At 41.6% G+C, this 18,114-nt stretch overlaps 1 protein-coding gene across 1 annotated transcript; it reads left to right on the plus strand.

Moving 5' to 3' along the window:
* Positions 1–1,746: 1,746 nt before the first annotated feature.
* On the plus strand, positions 1,747–17,555 carry LOC149311422 (acireductone dioxygenase-like). Its single transcript, XM_089531024.1, has 4 exons — positions 1,747–1,979; positions 8,721–8,840; positions 14,514–14,693; positions 16,733–17,555. The coding sequence occupies exons 1-4, from the start codon at positions 1,854–1,856 to the stop codon at positions 16,853–16,855; spliced, it is 549 nt and encodes a 182-aa protein (XP_089387150.1). The 5' UTR covers positions 1,747–1,853; the 3' UTR covers positions 16,856–17,555.
* The last annotated feature ends 559 nt before the right edge of the window (positions 17,556–18,114 follow it).

The following is an 18,114-nucleotide window of genomic DNA, read 5'->3' on the forward strand; positions in this document are numbered from 1 at the left end:
GTCGAAGAGCTCTTACTGTCAGGAAGCTCCTCCTAATGTTGAGCTGGGATCTCTTTTCCTGTAGCTTGCATCCATTGCTCTGGGTCCTAGTCTCTGGAGCAGCAGAAAACAAGCTTGCTCCCTCCGCAACATGACATCCCTTCAAATATTTAAACAGGGCTATCATCTCTTAACCTTCTTTTCTCCATGCTAAACATCCCTCGCTCCTTAAGGCGTTCCTCATAGGGCAAGGTTTCCAGACCCTTCACCATTTTAGCCGCCCTCCTTTGGACACACTCCAGTTTCTCAATGTCCTTTTTGAATTGTGGTGCCCAGAACTGGACACAATATTCCAGGTGGGGCCTGACCAAAGCAGAATAGAGCGGCACTATAACTTCCCTTGATCTAGACACTATACTTTTATTGATGCAGCCTAGAATCGCATTGGCCTTTTTAGTATATATTATAGTATAGCATTTTATAGTATTGTTTTTATATAGTATTGTATTTATTATAGTATCATATCTTAACTGCTGGCTTTATCTGTTTTCTTTTTACTTGTGATTATTATTATTATTACTACGTTTACTTATATCCTGCCTTCCTCCCAGTACAGGGACTGAAGGGAGAAGCGAGAAATAAATAAAATATAATAATAATAATAATAATAATAGGAGATGGGAGGGATTATACCAGGAGGCTGGTGATTTATAGTTTTCTGTCAAAAAGTCAGTCATTAATCAGAGTGGAGACTACAGTCAAGAAATCAGGAGGCTAAGGTCCAAAAGAGACTGCAGAAACAATCTAGTCTGAGACCACTTTTAACTGCCCTGCCTCAGTGCTAGGGAATCTTGGGAATTGTAGTTTACTGTCGCACTAGAGCTGACAGATAAGGCCAGATGTTCTTAGAAATTACCTAGCATTTAGCCATGGCAGTTAAAGGGATCACAAACTGTATTATTTCTGCAATGGGCTTTGGACCTCAGGTTGCATCTACACTCTAGAATAATAATAATAATAATAATAATAATAATAATAATATAGATTGGTGGAGACTGCAGTCAATACATCAGATGGAGACTAAAGGTGCATCTACACTTTAGAAATAATAATAATAGTGATAATAATAATAATGTCTTGATTATAGAAAGAGGAAAGGGAGGAGGGATTATGCTAGGAGGAGGCTGGTGATTTATAGTTTTCTGTGGAAAGGTCATTTATTAGTCAAAGTGGAGACTGCAGTGCATCTGCTGCACTGTAGAAATAATTATAGTTATAATAATAATTATTATCATCATCATCATAATTGTGTCTTTATTATAATTATAATTATTATTATTTCTACAGTGCAGATGCCCCCTTAGTCTCCCTCTGATGCCTTGACTGCAGTCTCCACACTGATTAATGGATGACCTTCCCACAGAAAACTATAAATCCCAGCCTCCTCCTGGCACAGTCCCCCTCCCCTCCCGCTTTCTCTCCTCAGGCCACATTTTCTGCCGTTTTTCTCCCCAAAAAGGGCGGGAAAGTTACAAAGGTAACTGCCATGGCTCAATGCTATGGAATCCTGGGATCTGTAGTTCGTTTCACACACTGGAGCGTTTTAGCTCTTTGCCTGTCTCTTTGCTATGGAATTCTGGGAGTTGGAGTTTGTTGGGGGCGCAGAGCTCTGGGCCCCCAACAAACTCCAACTCCCAGAATTCCATAGCAAAGAGACAGGCAAAGAGTTAAAGCGGTGGCAATCTGGGTTATTTCTCCAGTGTGGGTGCAGCCCGAGGCTGGGAAGGCGGGCAAGGCAAGGGGCGGCGCTCTCTCTGCGCTTAGGCCTGAAAAGAACGACGCCGCCAGGGCTGCGAAGAGAGGCTAGGCCCAAGATGGTGGAAGCGTGGTTCATGGCGGAGGGCCCTGAGGCGGGGGACCAGAGGCAGCCACACCGCCAGGAGCCCAACCAGCCCGCCAGCCTGGAGCTCCTCCGCAGCCTCGGCGTCTTCTATTGGAAAGTAGGCGGAGGAGGAGGGAGAGAGGGAGGCCTGGATGGAGAAATAGCCACCCATTTTGAGACTGCTTTAACTGCCCTGGCTCAGTGCTAGTGCTGCTGGGGGATCCTGGGAACTGTAGTTTGTCGTGGCACCAGAGCTCTCTCTGACTAGAGAAGGCTCAGTGTCTCACAAAGCGACAGCTCCCAGCATTCACCAGCATTGAGCCAGGGCACGTTGAAGCACTCTCAGACTGGATTGTGTGGTCCTATCCACACTGCAGGAATAACCCAGTTTGAGACTGCTTTGACGGCCCTGGGTCGGTGCTAGGGGATCATGGGAATTGTAGTTTGTTGTGGCACCAGAGCTCTCAAAGGGAGAAGGCTATGTGTTTCACAAAGCTACAGCTCCCAGGATTCCCTAGCCTTGAGCCAGGGCAAGTTAAAGCAATCTCAAAGTGGATTATTATTGTTATTATTATTATTTCTTGCAGTGTGTTTTGGATGCAGTTTGACACCACCTATGGAGTTCTGGGATTTGTAGTTTTACAGGGTCTTTAGCCTTCCCTGCCAAAGAGTGCTGGACCCTCACTAAACTACAAACCCCACGATTCTGTAGGATGGAGCCATGACAGCTAAAGTGGTGTCAAACTGCACTGTTTTTACCGTGTAGATGCAAAGTTAAATGCATTTATAGCCCACCGTCAAGACCACCTTGGTCCCACAATGATCAATTATCATCCCTAATAATAATAATAATAATAATAATAATAATAATTTTTAATTTTAATAATAATAATGTTAGTGATAGTGTTGGGACATTAGCCCTATGTAGTATCCAAAATGACAGAGCCTTGTGACAGGTAAACACAAACAGATCTTTAGATACGTTGAAGTAAAGGCTGCTTTGTCTAATATAGGATATGTGGCCCTAGTTTGTAAGGCTAGAGCTTGGAAGTAGTTATAAGAAATAGTTACCTGTAATTAATTTCTTTTCCTGAGGGTTTCACAACATCAGAGACGTAATGCTTTGAGTGTTGGACTATGACTCTGGAGAACAGGGTTTGAATTCCTGCTTGGCCATGGAAACCCACTGGGCGACCTTTGGCAAGTCACACTCTCTCAGCCTCAGAGGATGGCAATGCCAAACCCCCTCTGAAGAAACTTGCCAAGAAACCCCATGATAGGTTTGTCTTAGGGTTGCCATAAGTGGGAAACAATTTGAAGGCACACAACACACACGCATCGCAACATCACATCACTTTTGTAATTAGTGAGCTGTAACTTCATACTATTTCCAGTGTAATTGTTTTAGTTACTTTTATAGCTGTGAGGTGTTCAGACTCACGAAATATTGGAGGAAAAATATCACACATTTCAAACACTGATGCTGCCACACTGTTGTGAGTATTGCAGCAACTATGAGATTGGATGGAAATGTGTGTGCTTCGAAACACAGGCCTGGGATTTATACCATTTCATTTAGGATTTTTTTTCTTTTAAAAATGGTCCTAGTTCTAAAGAAATGAATGGAGTAACTTTTACAAAATTAGAACTGTGACAGCAGTTCTATACTTTTAAAGGTTACTTTCCAAGCTCTGGAAAGAGTTGTAAATACCAAAAAGCTATGACTGCAGAGAAATTTATATGCTGACCATTGATTCCAGAATTCCATTGAATGCCAGAATTCCTTCTCTTTGGGCTCATGCGTGTTTTGTTCAGTGTGCTAGAGTTAACACTGACTGCCTTTGTTTCTATTTCTGCTTAGCTTTAGCAGAGTGACCCCCTATCATGTGCTTGGTAAAACCTTTTACATCTTTATAGTACAGTGGTCCCTCCACATTCGCTGGGGTTAGGGGTGAAAGACCCCCGTGAATGTGGAAAAACCGCAAATAAAAACCCACGATTCTTTTTACCTGAGAGGACACCTCTCTAGGAACCTCCAGGTCCTCCAGTGAAACTCTGTGGTCAACATCTGCCAAAGGTTGATCATAAAATTATGCTGGAGGACCTGCAAATGCCCAGGAAAGTGTTTTCACCAGGAACTTGTAGGTTCTCCAGCACAACTCTATGGTCAGCTTCTGGCAGAGTTGCACTGGAAGGCTTAGAAATTCCTAGAGAGGACATGTTAATCAAAACCACAAATAACCAAGTCTGCAAAAGTTAAATCCACAAAAGTGGAGGGCCAACTGTATATATTTTGGTATGCATATGTATCAAGTGTAAAGTGACTGTGTTTCTTTTTGAAGTTAAGCAGTTGAACCTCAGCCTTTCCTTTCATGTCTTTGGAGGTGGAAGTAAACTTGTAATTGCTGTTGTTGTGTCCTTCAAGTCATTTCTGCCTTATGGCCTAAGGCTATATTGGGGTTTTCTTGGCAAGATTTGTTCAGAGCAGGTTTGCCAGTGCCTTCCTCAGAGGCTGAGAGAATGTGACTTGCCCAAGGTCACCCAGTGCGTTACATGACTGTGCAAACAGTCGAACTCTGCTCTCTAGAGTCATAAGTGCTTAAAGCATTATGGCATGCTGACTCTCCTACAAGCAAACTTCTCAATGGAGGTACAAAAAGATACATTTTGTCTTCCTATGCTATAAAATAATTATACTATAATTCCATTATAATTCACTATAATTTTCACTATAAAATTATATATTGAGGGGTATTGTACTGTCTGTTCTCCTCTATGGGTCTGAAACATGGGTCACCTATCGCCAACACCTACGACTCGTTGAACGCTTTCATCAGCGCTGTTTACGTACAATTCTAAATATACACTGGACTGACTATGTGACAAATGTTGCTGTCCTTGAGCAAGCAGGGATCACCAGCATTGAGGCCATGCTATTGAGGACGCAGCTGCGCTGGGCAGGACACGTTTCTAGGATGAAGGACCATCGCCTCCCAAAATAGTATTCTGCGGTGAACTCACCACAGGTCAGCGTAAGAGGGGTGCCCCAAAGAAGAGATACAAGGACTCCCTGAAACAACATCTCAGGCTTGGCCAGATAGATCACCAGCAATGGTCCTCCCTGGCCTCGCATTGGGAGGCATGGAGACGCACTATCCATGATGCTGCAGCCTTCTTCGAAAGCTCACGCCGAACAAGCCTCGAAGAGAAATGACAACGCAGAAAGTACCGCAACCTGGAAACATCACCCAAGGAGACTTTCTGTTGTGCTTTCTGCAACCGGACCTGTTTATCCCAAATTGGCCTTTTAGTCACCAATGTGCTTGTACAAAGCGCGGGATGCGTCCTTCCTGAATATTCGTTCATGAAGCAAAGCCAGAGAATATATCTTGTAGTACCTCTGAGACTAACTAAAGAAAGAGCTTTTGTAGACTTAAGTCTACTTCTTCAGATGCATGTGGAAGTAGACTTAGGTCTATGAAAGCTCATGCTGCCAACTTCTTTCTTTCAGTTAGTCTCAAAGAGGCTACAAGATCTCTCTACATATTGATTCTGCAAACTAACATGGCTATATCTTTGAATTTTATCAAGTGGTGTGTCTGTGTAGGCAGACCGGCTAGGTCTTCTTGGGGAGCATGTTATTTGTTTTGGGGAGTCTTTCTTAGAGGAGAATGGTTGCCTTTTAAGTAAATTAGTGTGCTGCTGCCAAGGAACATTTGGCATTTCAGTGCCATTTACAGTTAGAACATGGGTGCAAAATGAGCTGGGCGCAGCTTCCTTTGAGGTAGAACCATTGCAAGTATAGAGCAAATATTATCAACCTAGAACTGGACAGCTGATTACATCTATAAAATAATAAAAGAAGAGCTCTTAATTTTTACCAGTATTTAAATTTAATCCTGCTCCTTCCTGTTGCTTTCCTTAGCAAAACTGACTTTCCCCTGTCTTGGCAAGCTGTCCTGCCAAAGATGGCACATTTAGGGGGGAGATCTTGGAAAGAAAACTGTCTAAAAGAGTGCAGGGGTCTTTTTGTACAGTTCTTTTCTCTGGAAAAAAACCTCTGTTTACTCTGAAAATCCTCTTTGATCATAACCCTCATCTGAAGGATCAAAGTGATCTTGTAAATAAGGGCTATTGTTGCCAGTTCCTCTCAAGTGAGCAATTTTGACTAGAAATGTGAAATCCTACAAATGAAAACCCTAGAAAAATACTTTCTTTCTTAAAAGATCCAGCCTTTCTCCAGGGGTAACCCCCCCCCCCCCAAAAAAAATCTGAGAACTTCAGGAACAGTAGAAAAAAACCAACTCTGAAGTATTTGGGCTGTTGTACTATTGGTATTTTACACATACATGTGTTAAACATTTTTGTCCAATGCAGAACATCCATGTTCAGTCCAAGGGTTGTGGAAGTGTGTTTGTTCATCTTGTGCTCTTATGCATAGATGCATATTGTGCAGAAATATGCATTGTGCATGGGCACACATATGTATTTGGTTGTGCTTTGGTTTAATTGTACAGTATTGTAATTCAGCACAAGGGGAGCATAGCACAAGTGCTGCCCCTCACTCCTGGAACCTTCTTCCCCCCAAGCAAGAGCCATCACTTCTTTAACCAGCTTCAAAACGGAGTTGAAAACCATCCTGTTCAGAAAAGCCTTCCCAGGCATTGCATATTTCATGTTCTTTTGGTGCCTGTTTATCAAACCATTTCCTGTATTGCTATGTACTGTATATGTATTATCCTACTTGAGAGTATGTATTTTCCCTGGATGAAGATTAACCTTCCATTATGAAGCCAAGCCCTCCCTCCAGTCCATCTGCCTTGGTCCAGGCCTTGGAGGTAGAGAGGAACTGCTGGACCTCTTACCCTTTCCCTCCACCACTCCCTTCTCCTTCTGTGTCATGTCTTTTTAGATTGTAAGCCCGAGGGCAGGGAACCATCTAATTAAAAAGATTGCATGTACAGCGCTGTGTAAATTTACAGCGCTTCATAAATAAAGGTTAATAATAATAATAATAATAATAATAATAACAACAACACAATTATAACACCAGAATAGGATTTCAACCTTTCACTTACTGAAAGAGTACAGTCAGCCCTCCATATCCATGGATTCTTTAACCACAGCTTGAAAATCTGCCAAAAATATATAAATTCCAATACACACACACACACACACCAGTGAATACCAAGAGCCCACTGTAATTTGGTTTCTGAGACAAATTTTTTACTCATAAAGTGAAGGTACTAACCTGCAACCATCCTGGTACTTACCTATGGGCAGAGAGTCCTGAACCCTCTGCAGGCCCTGACCATGTAAGGAATTTATTACTATAAAAGGCAAGAAACTGGTGGCAGATTGTGATAGGCAGGCAGGAGTGTGTTGGTTAAATGCCAGTACTTGAAGCCACAAGGTTGTGAGTTTGATCCCAGGGGCTCCAAGGTTGACTCAGCCTCCCATCCTTTCTTACATTGGTAAAATGAGGACCCAGCTTGTTGGGGGCAATTGGTTTACAGATTGTAAACCGCTTAGAGAGTGCTTAGTTCACTGATAAGTGGTATAGAAAAGTACTTGCTATTGCTATTAGGATTACCTTTTCCCTGCTCTAACTTTGTGCCAGTGTAGTAGCTGTGTGCCTGGGCTAAAGGAGGTTACAATATGGCATAATGCAACTCCTCTCTCAGCTTCTGCATTCCCTTCTCCCTTTTTGGCTCTTCTGATAGCAAATGGTAGCCAACAGAGCAGTTCTGCTGGCATATAGTCTACACCAGATTTGTACTGGCAGAAGGGGCTTGTACCTAATCCTAACCCCTGTGCATCCTTGAGTTAGGATTGCAAAATGTCATACACAGAATGTTGTAAATAAATGCCAAATACAATCATATACATGAAGTCATGAATTAAGCATTTTATATTGCTAAAACTGTAAAATAAGTTTAGGTTTGCTATGAAAGTAAATATTGCTTATATTGCAATTTTTCTGAAATACCCTTCTCCCTCCCTGAAAAAGCGTCCTGTTCAATATTCCCAACATTGCAAATATTGTAATGCACATTTACAGTTGTGGTACCATTGCAATGGCTGTAAATGCTCCCCAGGCCTTTAGATACCAGGCATCCACACCATCTTAAGAAGTTCGGAGGCACTGGAGAGCAGGGTGCTGAATGATGACGCATCCAGTCCCCTCTTGCCAGCGAGGCACGGTGCAAAAAGGAGTTGTGACAGGACCTTTGTAGGAATCCCACCTTTCTATTGACAGGAAAACCAAGACAATTTTCAACAAGATTAAAACAAGTGAAAACTAAAAACAGGATTATGCACGCAAAAAATAAAAACAAATTAGATTAGATATCCCATAGAAACACCCAATATATAAAACAATATAAAATCATTTAAAAGATATAGCAACAAAGATTAAAATGTAGAATACACACAACACCATTTCACTCGTCCAACATTTTCTTCTGCCTTCTCTTTAAGTTCTGAAATTTCATTTGGAATAAAAATACCACTTGCTTCATTCTGAAAGACACTCTTGATCTTCAGGGGTGAAAGTATTTGAGAGTTCTGTGTGAAATGCTTTGAAAATGAACAAGTGGTACAGAAGTGTGAAAAATTATTATTTGGAGTACTGGCTCTTTGAGCAAGGCCTGAAAAGGCTTGGACCTAGATTGTAACTGCTAAATCATGCTCAGGAGGGACATAATGTTTTAGCCTTGTTTTGCCGCCTTATAGTGGGAATACAATCAACTGGCTCTATAGAATCATTACACGTTTTATCCACAAGATTTGTTTTGGAAATGACTGTTTCATTTTGAATAGTTAATCAGAAAAAAAAAATCTTTCCTTTCTTTTGTAGTTGGATGCTGACAACTATGAGAATGATCCACAGCTGGCAAAGATTCGGAAGGAGAAGAACTACAATTGGATGGATATAATAACGATACATAAAGATAAGATGCCAAATTATGAAGAGAAGGTAACAACTCTTGTCTTTGTTTGATACTTGGAATGGTTGTAAATGCTAGAATTCACCACTAGAGTGTGTTCCAGTTTTAAAAGTTTCAAGCTGTTTGAGCAAAAGATTTCTCCCCCTCTAAGAATTAAATTCAATTAAATCTTTAGAGGGGCATTTTTGATTTTCTTTTATTACAGAAAGGGGCATGATTTTCTTGTGGTTTTCCTTTGCTTGCTGCCTTTTAATTTTCTTAGAGGGCTCCTCTATCTTTTAACAGCTGCCAAATTTGGCAAGTGCATCCTGGCATGCAAACTGTCACATCTGGCATGGGGCAAATTGCATCTGTTTAGTTTTTGCCTTTTGTATTGAAGTTGAATACGTAATACTACCAAGAAAAGCCCGGGCTTTACTTCTTATCACCAGATTCAGGTGAGGTGCTAGGGGTGCTAGATGGGGACTAAAGTCGGTAATAGGGTAGATGAGGTCCAATAAGCTGAAGCACAGTCTGAACAAGACACTTTATTAAATGGTACCTGAATACACCATTTATCTATAATTTTCAGGGCCTTATCTGGGTTATTGCCTGTATTTATTGTTGTTTTGGTGTACTGTTTGTTGTCATGTTTTGTTGTAGAATTTATTAATAAATTTTAATTTAAAAATTAAATGGTTTGTAGGAGTTGGGATTTAGTACTTCTGGGCAAAACTGCCTTTCTCCAAAAACAGGTTCACAGACTGAGCCTGCTGCTAGATCTATCCCTATCTTAGTGGCCGAAGTAGCTACAGCAAGTGCATGTCCTGTAGCTACAATAAGTGCACTAGGTATAACTCCCATGACTCCAGATGGAGCTAGACTGGCTATGGTTACCCATGCTTTTGTAACATCCTGCTTAAGAGTATGGTAATGCATGGTGTGTGGGCTTTCTCCTGAAGACTACCTAAAAATGTTAGTGCAAAATTCAACAGCCTAGATTGCAATTGAACCTTGGCTGTCTGGATAACACTGCATCAGTTGTGAATTGCACCAACTGTATCTGGAGGTGCCTTTAAGTCACTTGCTGACTTCATAGGATTTTCTTAGGCAAGGAATTGTCAGAGGCAGTTTTTCCAGTTCTTTCCTCTGCAATATAGCCTACAGTTGATGGTCTCCTATCCAAGTACTAACCAGGGTTGACCCTGCCTAACTTCTGAGACAGGATCTAGTGCTTTTAGGGAATTTAGGCATACTAGTATTGATGTCCAAGCCAAGCAAGATTTTAGTTCTATCCTGTTTGCTCCTAAAAGAGCTTTAAAGTCACCCTCCACCCATTAAGAGCAGCCAAGTCTTGTTGAATTTCAGATAACTGGCCTTTGCCCAGCTCATTATTGATTTAGACTGGATGCCTGAATGACCAGGTTTCCCAGGGTGCCGTGAGGGAAACAAGGGCAGAGATTGCTCAACTTTGAAGCCTGATTTTTGTCAGGGTACAAGGTATAACAGAATTTCTGACGTGGATTGGAACACCTGATGGAAATAGCTGCACACTAAAATAGATCTGAGGTGGCAGATCATTCAAAGGATAGATGTCCCCAGAAAGAAAGAACAACACATAAAAACAGTGTTCTTATGGTGAAGGAGAGGCAAAAGTAAATAATGATCTTCTTCTTTCTCTTCCTCATAAATTTCAATAATTTGTGGAGTTTTGTCCAAGGGACAGGTCTGGTCTAAGACATTTTTTTTTAATCTGGGGGAAAACATCAAGTAAAGCCCCTCCGCCTACCTTTACTTGGATAGTGCACAAGACTGGTCAAATTGTTTTGGCACCTTAGCCAGCAAATTCCCATACGTGACTGCCTGAGAGCAGCAAAACAATGTTAATACTTTAAATAGGTAACAGTTTGCTGTCCTTACATAATAGCATAAACCAGCTGTCTGAGGCAACTGCTTTACCCTGCCTAAAAGCAGAGCTATCTCTCTTCAGGGAGTTCCCATAAACACCTACGTAGCTCATCTAAAATGATCCCTTATGGATGTTGTTTTTGCCCTGTTTTGAATATTCTGATACTAATTATCGAAATGGCGATTCCTTGGGCATACCGGGAGTTGTAGTCCAACAACATATTAGGGCCCAAAGTTAGAAACCAGTATGCTAAGCTGGGGGGAAAGCTGAATAACAAATGCTGCTTCCTCCTAATCCGATGAGTCAAAAGCAGCCATGCCTCAGGAAACTCAGAAATGTGCTCCTCTACCAGAAGCATTTAATAAGCCCCTTGAAACAGCCCACAGTTCGCCTATCAAAATTTTGTGGGTTGTCGCAGGAGGCCACAGAGAAGTCCGAGTTCCCTTTAGTGCAGGGGTCGGAGTCATATAGATGTTGCAATTCCCAATACTTCTCACCACTGTGTTGGCTAAGGCTGCTTGGCATTGCAGTCCAACTATGTCCAGAGAGCTGCATGTTCCCCACCCTCTGTTTGTATGCTGATAGCAGCTTTAGCTGTCTCTACTGTAATTTATGCTGCTAGTGAAGATTTGTTTTTATCAGGAATAAGGATCATCGAATCATAGAGTTGGAAAAGACCACAAGGGCCATCCAGTCCAACCTCCTGCCATGCAGGAAATCTAAATCAAAGCGTCCTCATTGACAGATGGCCATCCAGCCTCTGTTTAAAAACCTCTAAGGAAGGAGACTGCACTACATTCTGAGGAAGTGAGTTCCACTGGCGAACAGCCCTTACTGTCAGGAAGTTCCTCCTAATGTTGAGATGGAATCTCTTTTCCTATAGCTTGCATCCATTGCTCCGGGTCCTGTTCTCTGGAGCAGCAGAAAACAAGCTTGTTCCCTCCTCAATATGACATCCCTTCAAATATTTAAACAGGGCTATCATATCACCTCTTAACCTTCTCTTCTCCAGACTAAACATCCCCAGCTCCCCAAGTCTTTCTTCATAGGGCATGGTTTCAGGCCCTTCACCATTTTAGTCGCCCTCCTTTGGACACGCTCTAGTTTCTCAATGTCCTTTTTGAATTGTGGTGCCCAGAACTGGGAATGTGTGGCCATCTTGTTGGACTGCAATTCCCTTAACCCCTTTGCCTTTGGCTAATCTAGCTAGTGATGATGGGAACAGTAGTCCAGCATCCCTGGGTTAAACAAAGAGCTGTCCATTAGGAGACATTCTGAAGCCTGTTCTAGGCCATTCTTCCCCCCTGAATGGTAGTTACAACAGAGGCAAAGTTCGTTGCTTCTGGGAGGTCTGAACATCATGTGTCAGACATAGTTCGTTTGATTCCAGTGAGGATTACCCTTGTCCATCAAATTTTCTTGACTCTTGTTCTCCTCTGTGATTTGGACATGGCTCATATTTTTAATTTTTTGCCCCTAGTGTTTTCTCAGCACAAAGTGAAACCCTTTTTATTTGGCCATGTCTAGTAGTGCCATCTTTTAGATTTATTTTAGTTGGATGTTGTATTTGTTTTATGGCTCCTGCTTTTAAATTTTAATTTTGCCATTAGGTCGTTTTTGTGGAAAGTTGTTTTGAAAGCCTTTGGACTAATAAATGCTCATTATAAATAAATGAATTGTAATAAATGGGTAATGGGGACTGAGACAGGTTAGAGTCTCTTTTGGGATTAAAAATAATAAATTGGATTGAATCCTGAGAGTTTAGGGAGTTCAAAGAATGAATCCATCCAGTCCTTTCTCCTTTTCCCTTTTGCACCTTCCACCAGCACACCCTCCCCCCCCCCGCACCCAAGACCTTGGGTGTCCTTGTAAAAAGAAGACCGTTTTCTCTTTCCCAACTTCTTCACAGGTATATTTGGTGGGAACATGGAAGAGGGCCTTCTGAATGGCAGACTTTTCCAGTGTCTGGTACTCCTTACCTAGGAAGACTAGAGACATATACGCTCCCTGTTACTCTTTTCTAGGCAGGTGAAGAATTCTTTGTTTTGGCAGGTGTTTGAGGACTGATAGCTTGTGGGCAAAGGTGCTTTAATAATGTGCTATTTTGATTCTGCTCAGCCATAACACCCACTGGAGACCAGTCGCATGCTCTCAGCCTCAGAGGAAGACAATGGCAAACCTCCTCTGAACAAATCTGTCAAGAAAACCCTGTGATAGGGTCACCATAAATTAGAAACAACCTGAAGGCACACAGCAGACACAATTTGTCTATATTTGTTGTTGTTGTTTTCCCTTTTTGATAGACATTCTTGTAATTGCTTTTACTTCTGTTGATAGCTTAATTTGTATTTTAACTTGCACATGATGTGTACTGTTAATTTTTGTAAGACACTTTGAGTCCTGGGGCTGAGAAGAAGATAGGATATAAAGAAATAAAAAAAAAGATGATGATGCCCCACAAACTGCTACCCTGCCAGAATGTTTATTAGCTTACCTAGGGCTGGCAGAGCAGTGACCAAAAAACATAACAAAAACAACCCCCCAAAATGCAAGTGTCATCTTAACCCGCTTTCTGAAATCTGAAGAGTCTGACAAGAACAGTTAGATTGCCAGGGTTTTATGGCTACTATTAACAGTGGCTTCTCCCAGTCCAAGGAGACGGGGACTGAAACACTTGAGGTGTCCACTCCCCAGCAAGACATGACAGATGCCAAGGAAGCACCTCCTTCCTTTGAAGGTTGCAGAAGAGATAAGGGGAGACTTTGTATAGCCCAGGGTCTTAAATAGGAAACACTGTCATATTAAACACCTGGTGTCCAGAGGCAGCTGCCTATAAATCTCCCAGCTGCTCCCTGGTGTCTTTGTTGCTTGCAGCCATTGTATCTTGGTGAACAGCAGTGCTGTCAGTCTTGGTGTGCTCTTAAGCTTAGACTGGCTACAACTGAGGCCTTTCTGACTTACTCCTTATTGGCTGCATTTATCTGGGTTATTGACTGCTGGACCACCTGACAATCTTGCTCCTCTTCCTCCCTTCATCTTGCTAGATTACCTGTGACTGATTTGGACTGGATTAACTACTTACTACTCTTTATCTTACAACTACCAGACTTTCAGATCACTTAATAACTGTAGCACAGAACAACAACCTACATTTTTGTGCTGTTTGCAGAGGCAGGATACAGGTATGACTTAAATATAAGATTTACATTCCTTGTCACACGTAGCCTGAATGCAAGGCTGAAATTGCTCCAATATTATCAATAGTAGTTCACTATGCTGGGGATGTAATCCCCATCTAGCAATAGGAGGATATAGTTAAAGTACTGTGGCTTGGTGGGCCTCATGATCTATTTTATTTGCGGATGCAATTTCAAGAGAGTGGTATTTTTTTAAAAAAAAAATATAGACCAGGTGCTTACAAACGTTTTCAAAACAGCAATTACCGGTAAAAATATTTTCTTTTCTATTGACAAGTGGAATAATAATTTTAATGTATTTTTCAACTATAACAACAATAAACTGCTTTTGTGGGCCTTGGAACTATAACTAGAACCAATTACTCTTTTAAAAGTTACTTTCCAAGCTCTAGATCTGATTTGGAGGGTTGCAGTATAAATTGCTGAGAAAATGTATTTGAAATATTTGGGATGTTCTAAACACACTATATAAATGCTAAGTACTTTATTATCAACAGGGCCTTCAGGTTTTTTTGAGGTAACATTTTGCAATCTTTGTAGTGAACTGTGTGCTTACAGCTTGTAATAGAGTCACTAACTGAAAAGCTGCCTTCTCTCTCCCCTCTTCTTTTTTCTAGATAAAAATATTTTATGAAGAGCACTTACACCTGGATGATGAGATTCGCTACATCCTGGAAGGAAGTGGGTATTTTGATGTTCGTGATAAAGACGACAAATGGATCCGGATTGCCATGGAAAAGGGAGACATGATCACACTTCCCGCTGGCATCTATCACCGATTTACCCTGGATGAGTCTGTACGAAATTACTATTTTTATACATAAGTATCCACATATTGTTGAGACAGGATTGTGTGTGGATGTAGAATTGAATATTAACAACCAAACTCCAATAGCTTTGTGGTATGAACCCCTAAATTATAAATGTGGAAAAGTGTTGAGGAAAGGGGAGGTGATTTGTAAAACATCTGAGTCTGTAACAGATCGAGACACACACTATCTCCCTCTGTCCCTCCTATTTATCTATGTTATGTATGCACACATCCACATCCACACACATGCCACACAAATAGTAGCAATATCCCACTACCCCCCTATGGCCCTAGTAGTCTTTGTTTTATAGTTCTCCTGATGGAAAGTCATTCTTTATCTGGTGGTAGCTGTGTATCTGGCTTGAAATCAAAGCATAATATCAAACCAGTTTCAAACATAAAACTCACCTGTCTTCCCAGCTGCTATTCCCAACTCTCTGGGATTAGAAATCAATTCCTGAAGGTTCAGAGAGGGGATAGGATTAGAGCACATCTGCTTTCTCTGCTCTGTACTGCTACCTTTATAGATAAATGGAGCTCTTGTGTCTCCGGCCTTGTCATAAAATCCATCTTTAGTAAGGGATTGGCGTTGCCATAGCAACTACCCAGTGGAGCCTTGGGAGATCTGATCTGCTTGTCCTGTTGTTTGGCTTGTTGTGAAGGGTATAAAGCATGCCGTACAAAAAGTTGAGGACACTTATCACACTGTGGGTCTGTCACTCTGAGGCCTCTGACCAGCCACCTCCCTGAAGAAGGAACTTGGGAATCTGCCCCCTCCTCTTTCCTCCACATGCTCTTATGGAGTAAAAGGATTCCAAGCCCTTCAGTTGTGTTGAATTCACCATGCACCACTAAATATGTCCTTTAAAAAAAAAAAAAGAGCATTTCTGTTTTGTTAAGATGGCTACAGATTTTTTTTATCCCTCAAAACCATAAGCCCCTGATGAGAGGGAACTCACAGTAGAAGCAGCAACATTATTTGCACACGTGTTTGCAAGAAGCAGCATGTTACTTTGGGCTTAAAAGCAGGGTATGAACTTGTAGAGGGTTACTGTAAATATTTAGAGACAGGCTGAAGAGATTTCCCTATCCTCTTACCCACAATCAATTGTGGATGTTCTGAGTTATAATCTTGCTAGAATGCATTTTGTTGAACAGTGCTTCACTCTGTGTATGTGTATCTGTGCGTGCCCACTCATACACATGTGCATGCCTTTATGTTGAAAATGTGGGAGGAGAGAGTATGAGAGAGTGCTTTGGTACCTTAAAGGCTAACAAATTCTTATAGCATAAGATTTAATAGTTAAGAACCTATTTAAAGTGTAGGCAAATTGATACCATCCCACAATCCCTGGCTGGAGGTCATGCTTGGCTTTTTAGGGATTGTGAGAGCTAGCATGGTGTAGTTGTTTGAGTGATGGATGATGGGCAAGGTACATGCTCTCAGCCTCAGAGGAAGGCAATGGCAAACCTCTTCTGAACAAATCTTGCCAAAAAAACCCTGTGTTAGGTTCACCTTAGGGTTGTCATGAGTTGGAAATGACTTGAAGGCACACAACCACAATGTTTATGGGGGTTGAAGTTCAAAGTATTTAGAGAGGACCACTTTGCCATTCCATCCATTTTCTTTCTTACACAGATAGAATAGACTTAAAAGGCACTCTGACATGCAGACTGGGAAGCTGTGGTTTAAGGACAGACTATTTGTAATTCTGTTTGTGGGAAGCATTCTGACCAGTTTACTGGTTTAGATGTCACAGAAAACTGTAGAATAGAGTGCGTGGGAAGGAAGCTATAGCTCATCAGTGAGAGGGTGAAGAAACAGGAGGAGAAAAGAGGAGAGTTCGAGTTTGTCACTCATACATAGTTTATTGAGTAGCTTGAGTGTCCAAAGCAGTCCTGTGTGTTAAAGTTAAAGGTAACTTTAGTCTTCAGTGCTAGATTTCAGCTATACACCTTTCAATAGTTTGTTGCTTGATCCACCACTTCTACTTCATACCAAATGTGAACATCATCTTCCTTCAGAATTATGTGAAAGCAATGAGGCTCTTCGTTGGAGAACCTGTGTGGACAGCTTACAACAGGCCGGCTGATCACTTTCCTGCTCGAGCACAGTACCAAAAGTTTTTGGCAGAAGCAGTGCAATGACTGGATGGGGAAGCCATGAGACCTGGAGTGTCCTACAACTTCTCGAAAATGCTGACAACTTCTTTAACAGTATCTGCTATTAATGAACTTTTTTGATTTGCTGCAGCAATAACATGGGAGAAATAGGGGTTTTTCAACTATTCTTACTGAATTGATTGTCAGACTGTTGATAATTATCATTAATTTGTTCTTAAGTGGGATTGTACAGGTCTTGAGGTTATATTTCAGCTCGAATGGTCATTTCAAGAATTTATCCCCACACTTCACTGACTGTTCAATCAAACTCATACAGAGCAGTAAAAATATTGCTCAGTGTCTCTCTCTTTGTTTTCAGCATTTTTCCTTTCCAATACAGTAAGAAAATTGCATGCAATTTTTTTTAAATAGTTCAAATACTTATGATCATATTTAACTGAAAAGGGAGGGAAGTTCCTGTTATACAGGTGTCCTTGTTTGAGCCCAGCATTGTTACTATCAGTCTTTAGTGTTGGGTAAACCGGATATAATAATAGTGATTTCTGTAGCCTGCAATATTGGCTCAGAATATCAACCCTTTCCTCTTTCCGAGTAATGGCTACTCAATTCCTCTGGTATCATATGTAGTAGGTGGGATATTTCTTGTCTTATCCAAAGCATTGATATGTTAATAACTGTTATAATTTTATTTTTGCAGAGGTAATAAAACAGTGCTACTTCCTTATGTCATTGTCATCTTTTAAAAATATGTTCCCTTCTGAGGAGATCATCTGTTCAGAAGTTCAAATCTACAGCATGTTTTGGGGTATTCCTATTTTGAAGGAACTCACTTCCTGTCGTATTGGAGGGTGTGTCGTTTAGATGACGCACGCCCCCAAACTGGCAGGAAGCTGCCATGAAGCCACCTGCCAGACCAGATGGTGAGCAGCTTTGCGGCACTCCAGCGGTGCAGCGTTTATACTCCGCAGGCTGCAGGAGCGTTGTAACGCTGTGGGGGCAGTTGAAAAGCCAGCTTTTTGGTGGCTCAAAAAGGAGCAGCATTTTGCCGCTTTTTGAGTCAGCAAAAAGCTGGATCAGGGTTGTGGCATGCGGTTGCTGCAGCCCTGATCTAGCTTTCTCTGGGGCAGCTTGAAGCTGCCCCTTCAGGGCATCTGTTTCGGCCCTAGTTCATTTTAGCCTGGAGCAGCTACAGAGAAAGCCTTCTCCTGAGTTCCCACCAAATATGTCTTTGAGAGTGGTGAGTTGGAGAGAAGTCCCTCTTGTTCTGTGATCTACCATTTGGG

Source organism: Sceloporus occidentalis, unplaced genomic scaffold (genome assembly GCF_023333645.1).
Source record: "Sceloporus occidentalis isolate IW3139 unplaced genomic scaffold, rSceOcc1.0.p SCAF_6, whole genome shotgun sequence".
Taxonomy (NCBI): Eukaryota; Metazoa; Chordata; class Lepidosauria; order Squamata; family Phrynosomatidae; genus Sceloporus; species Sceloporus occidentalis.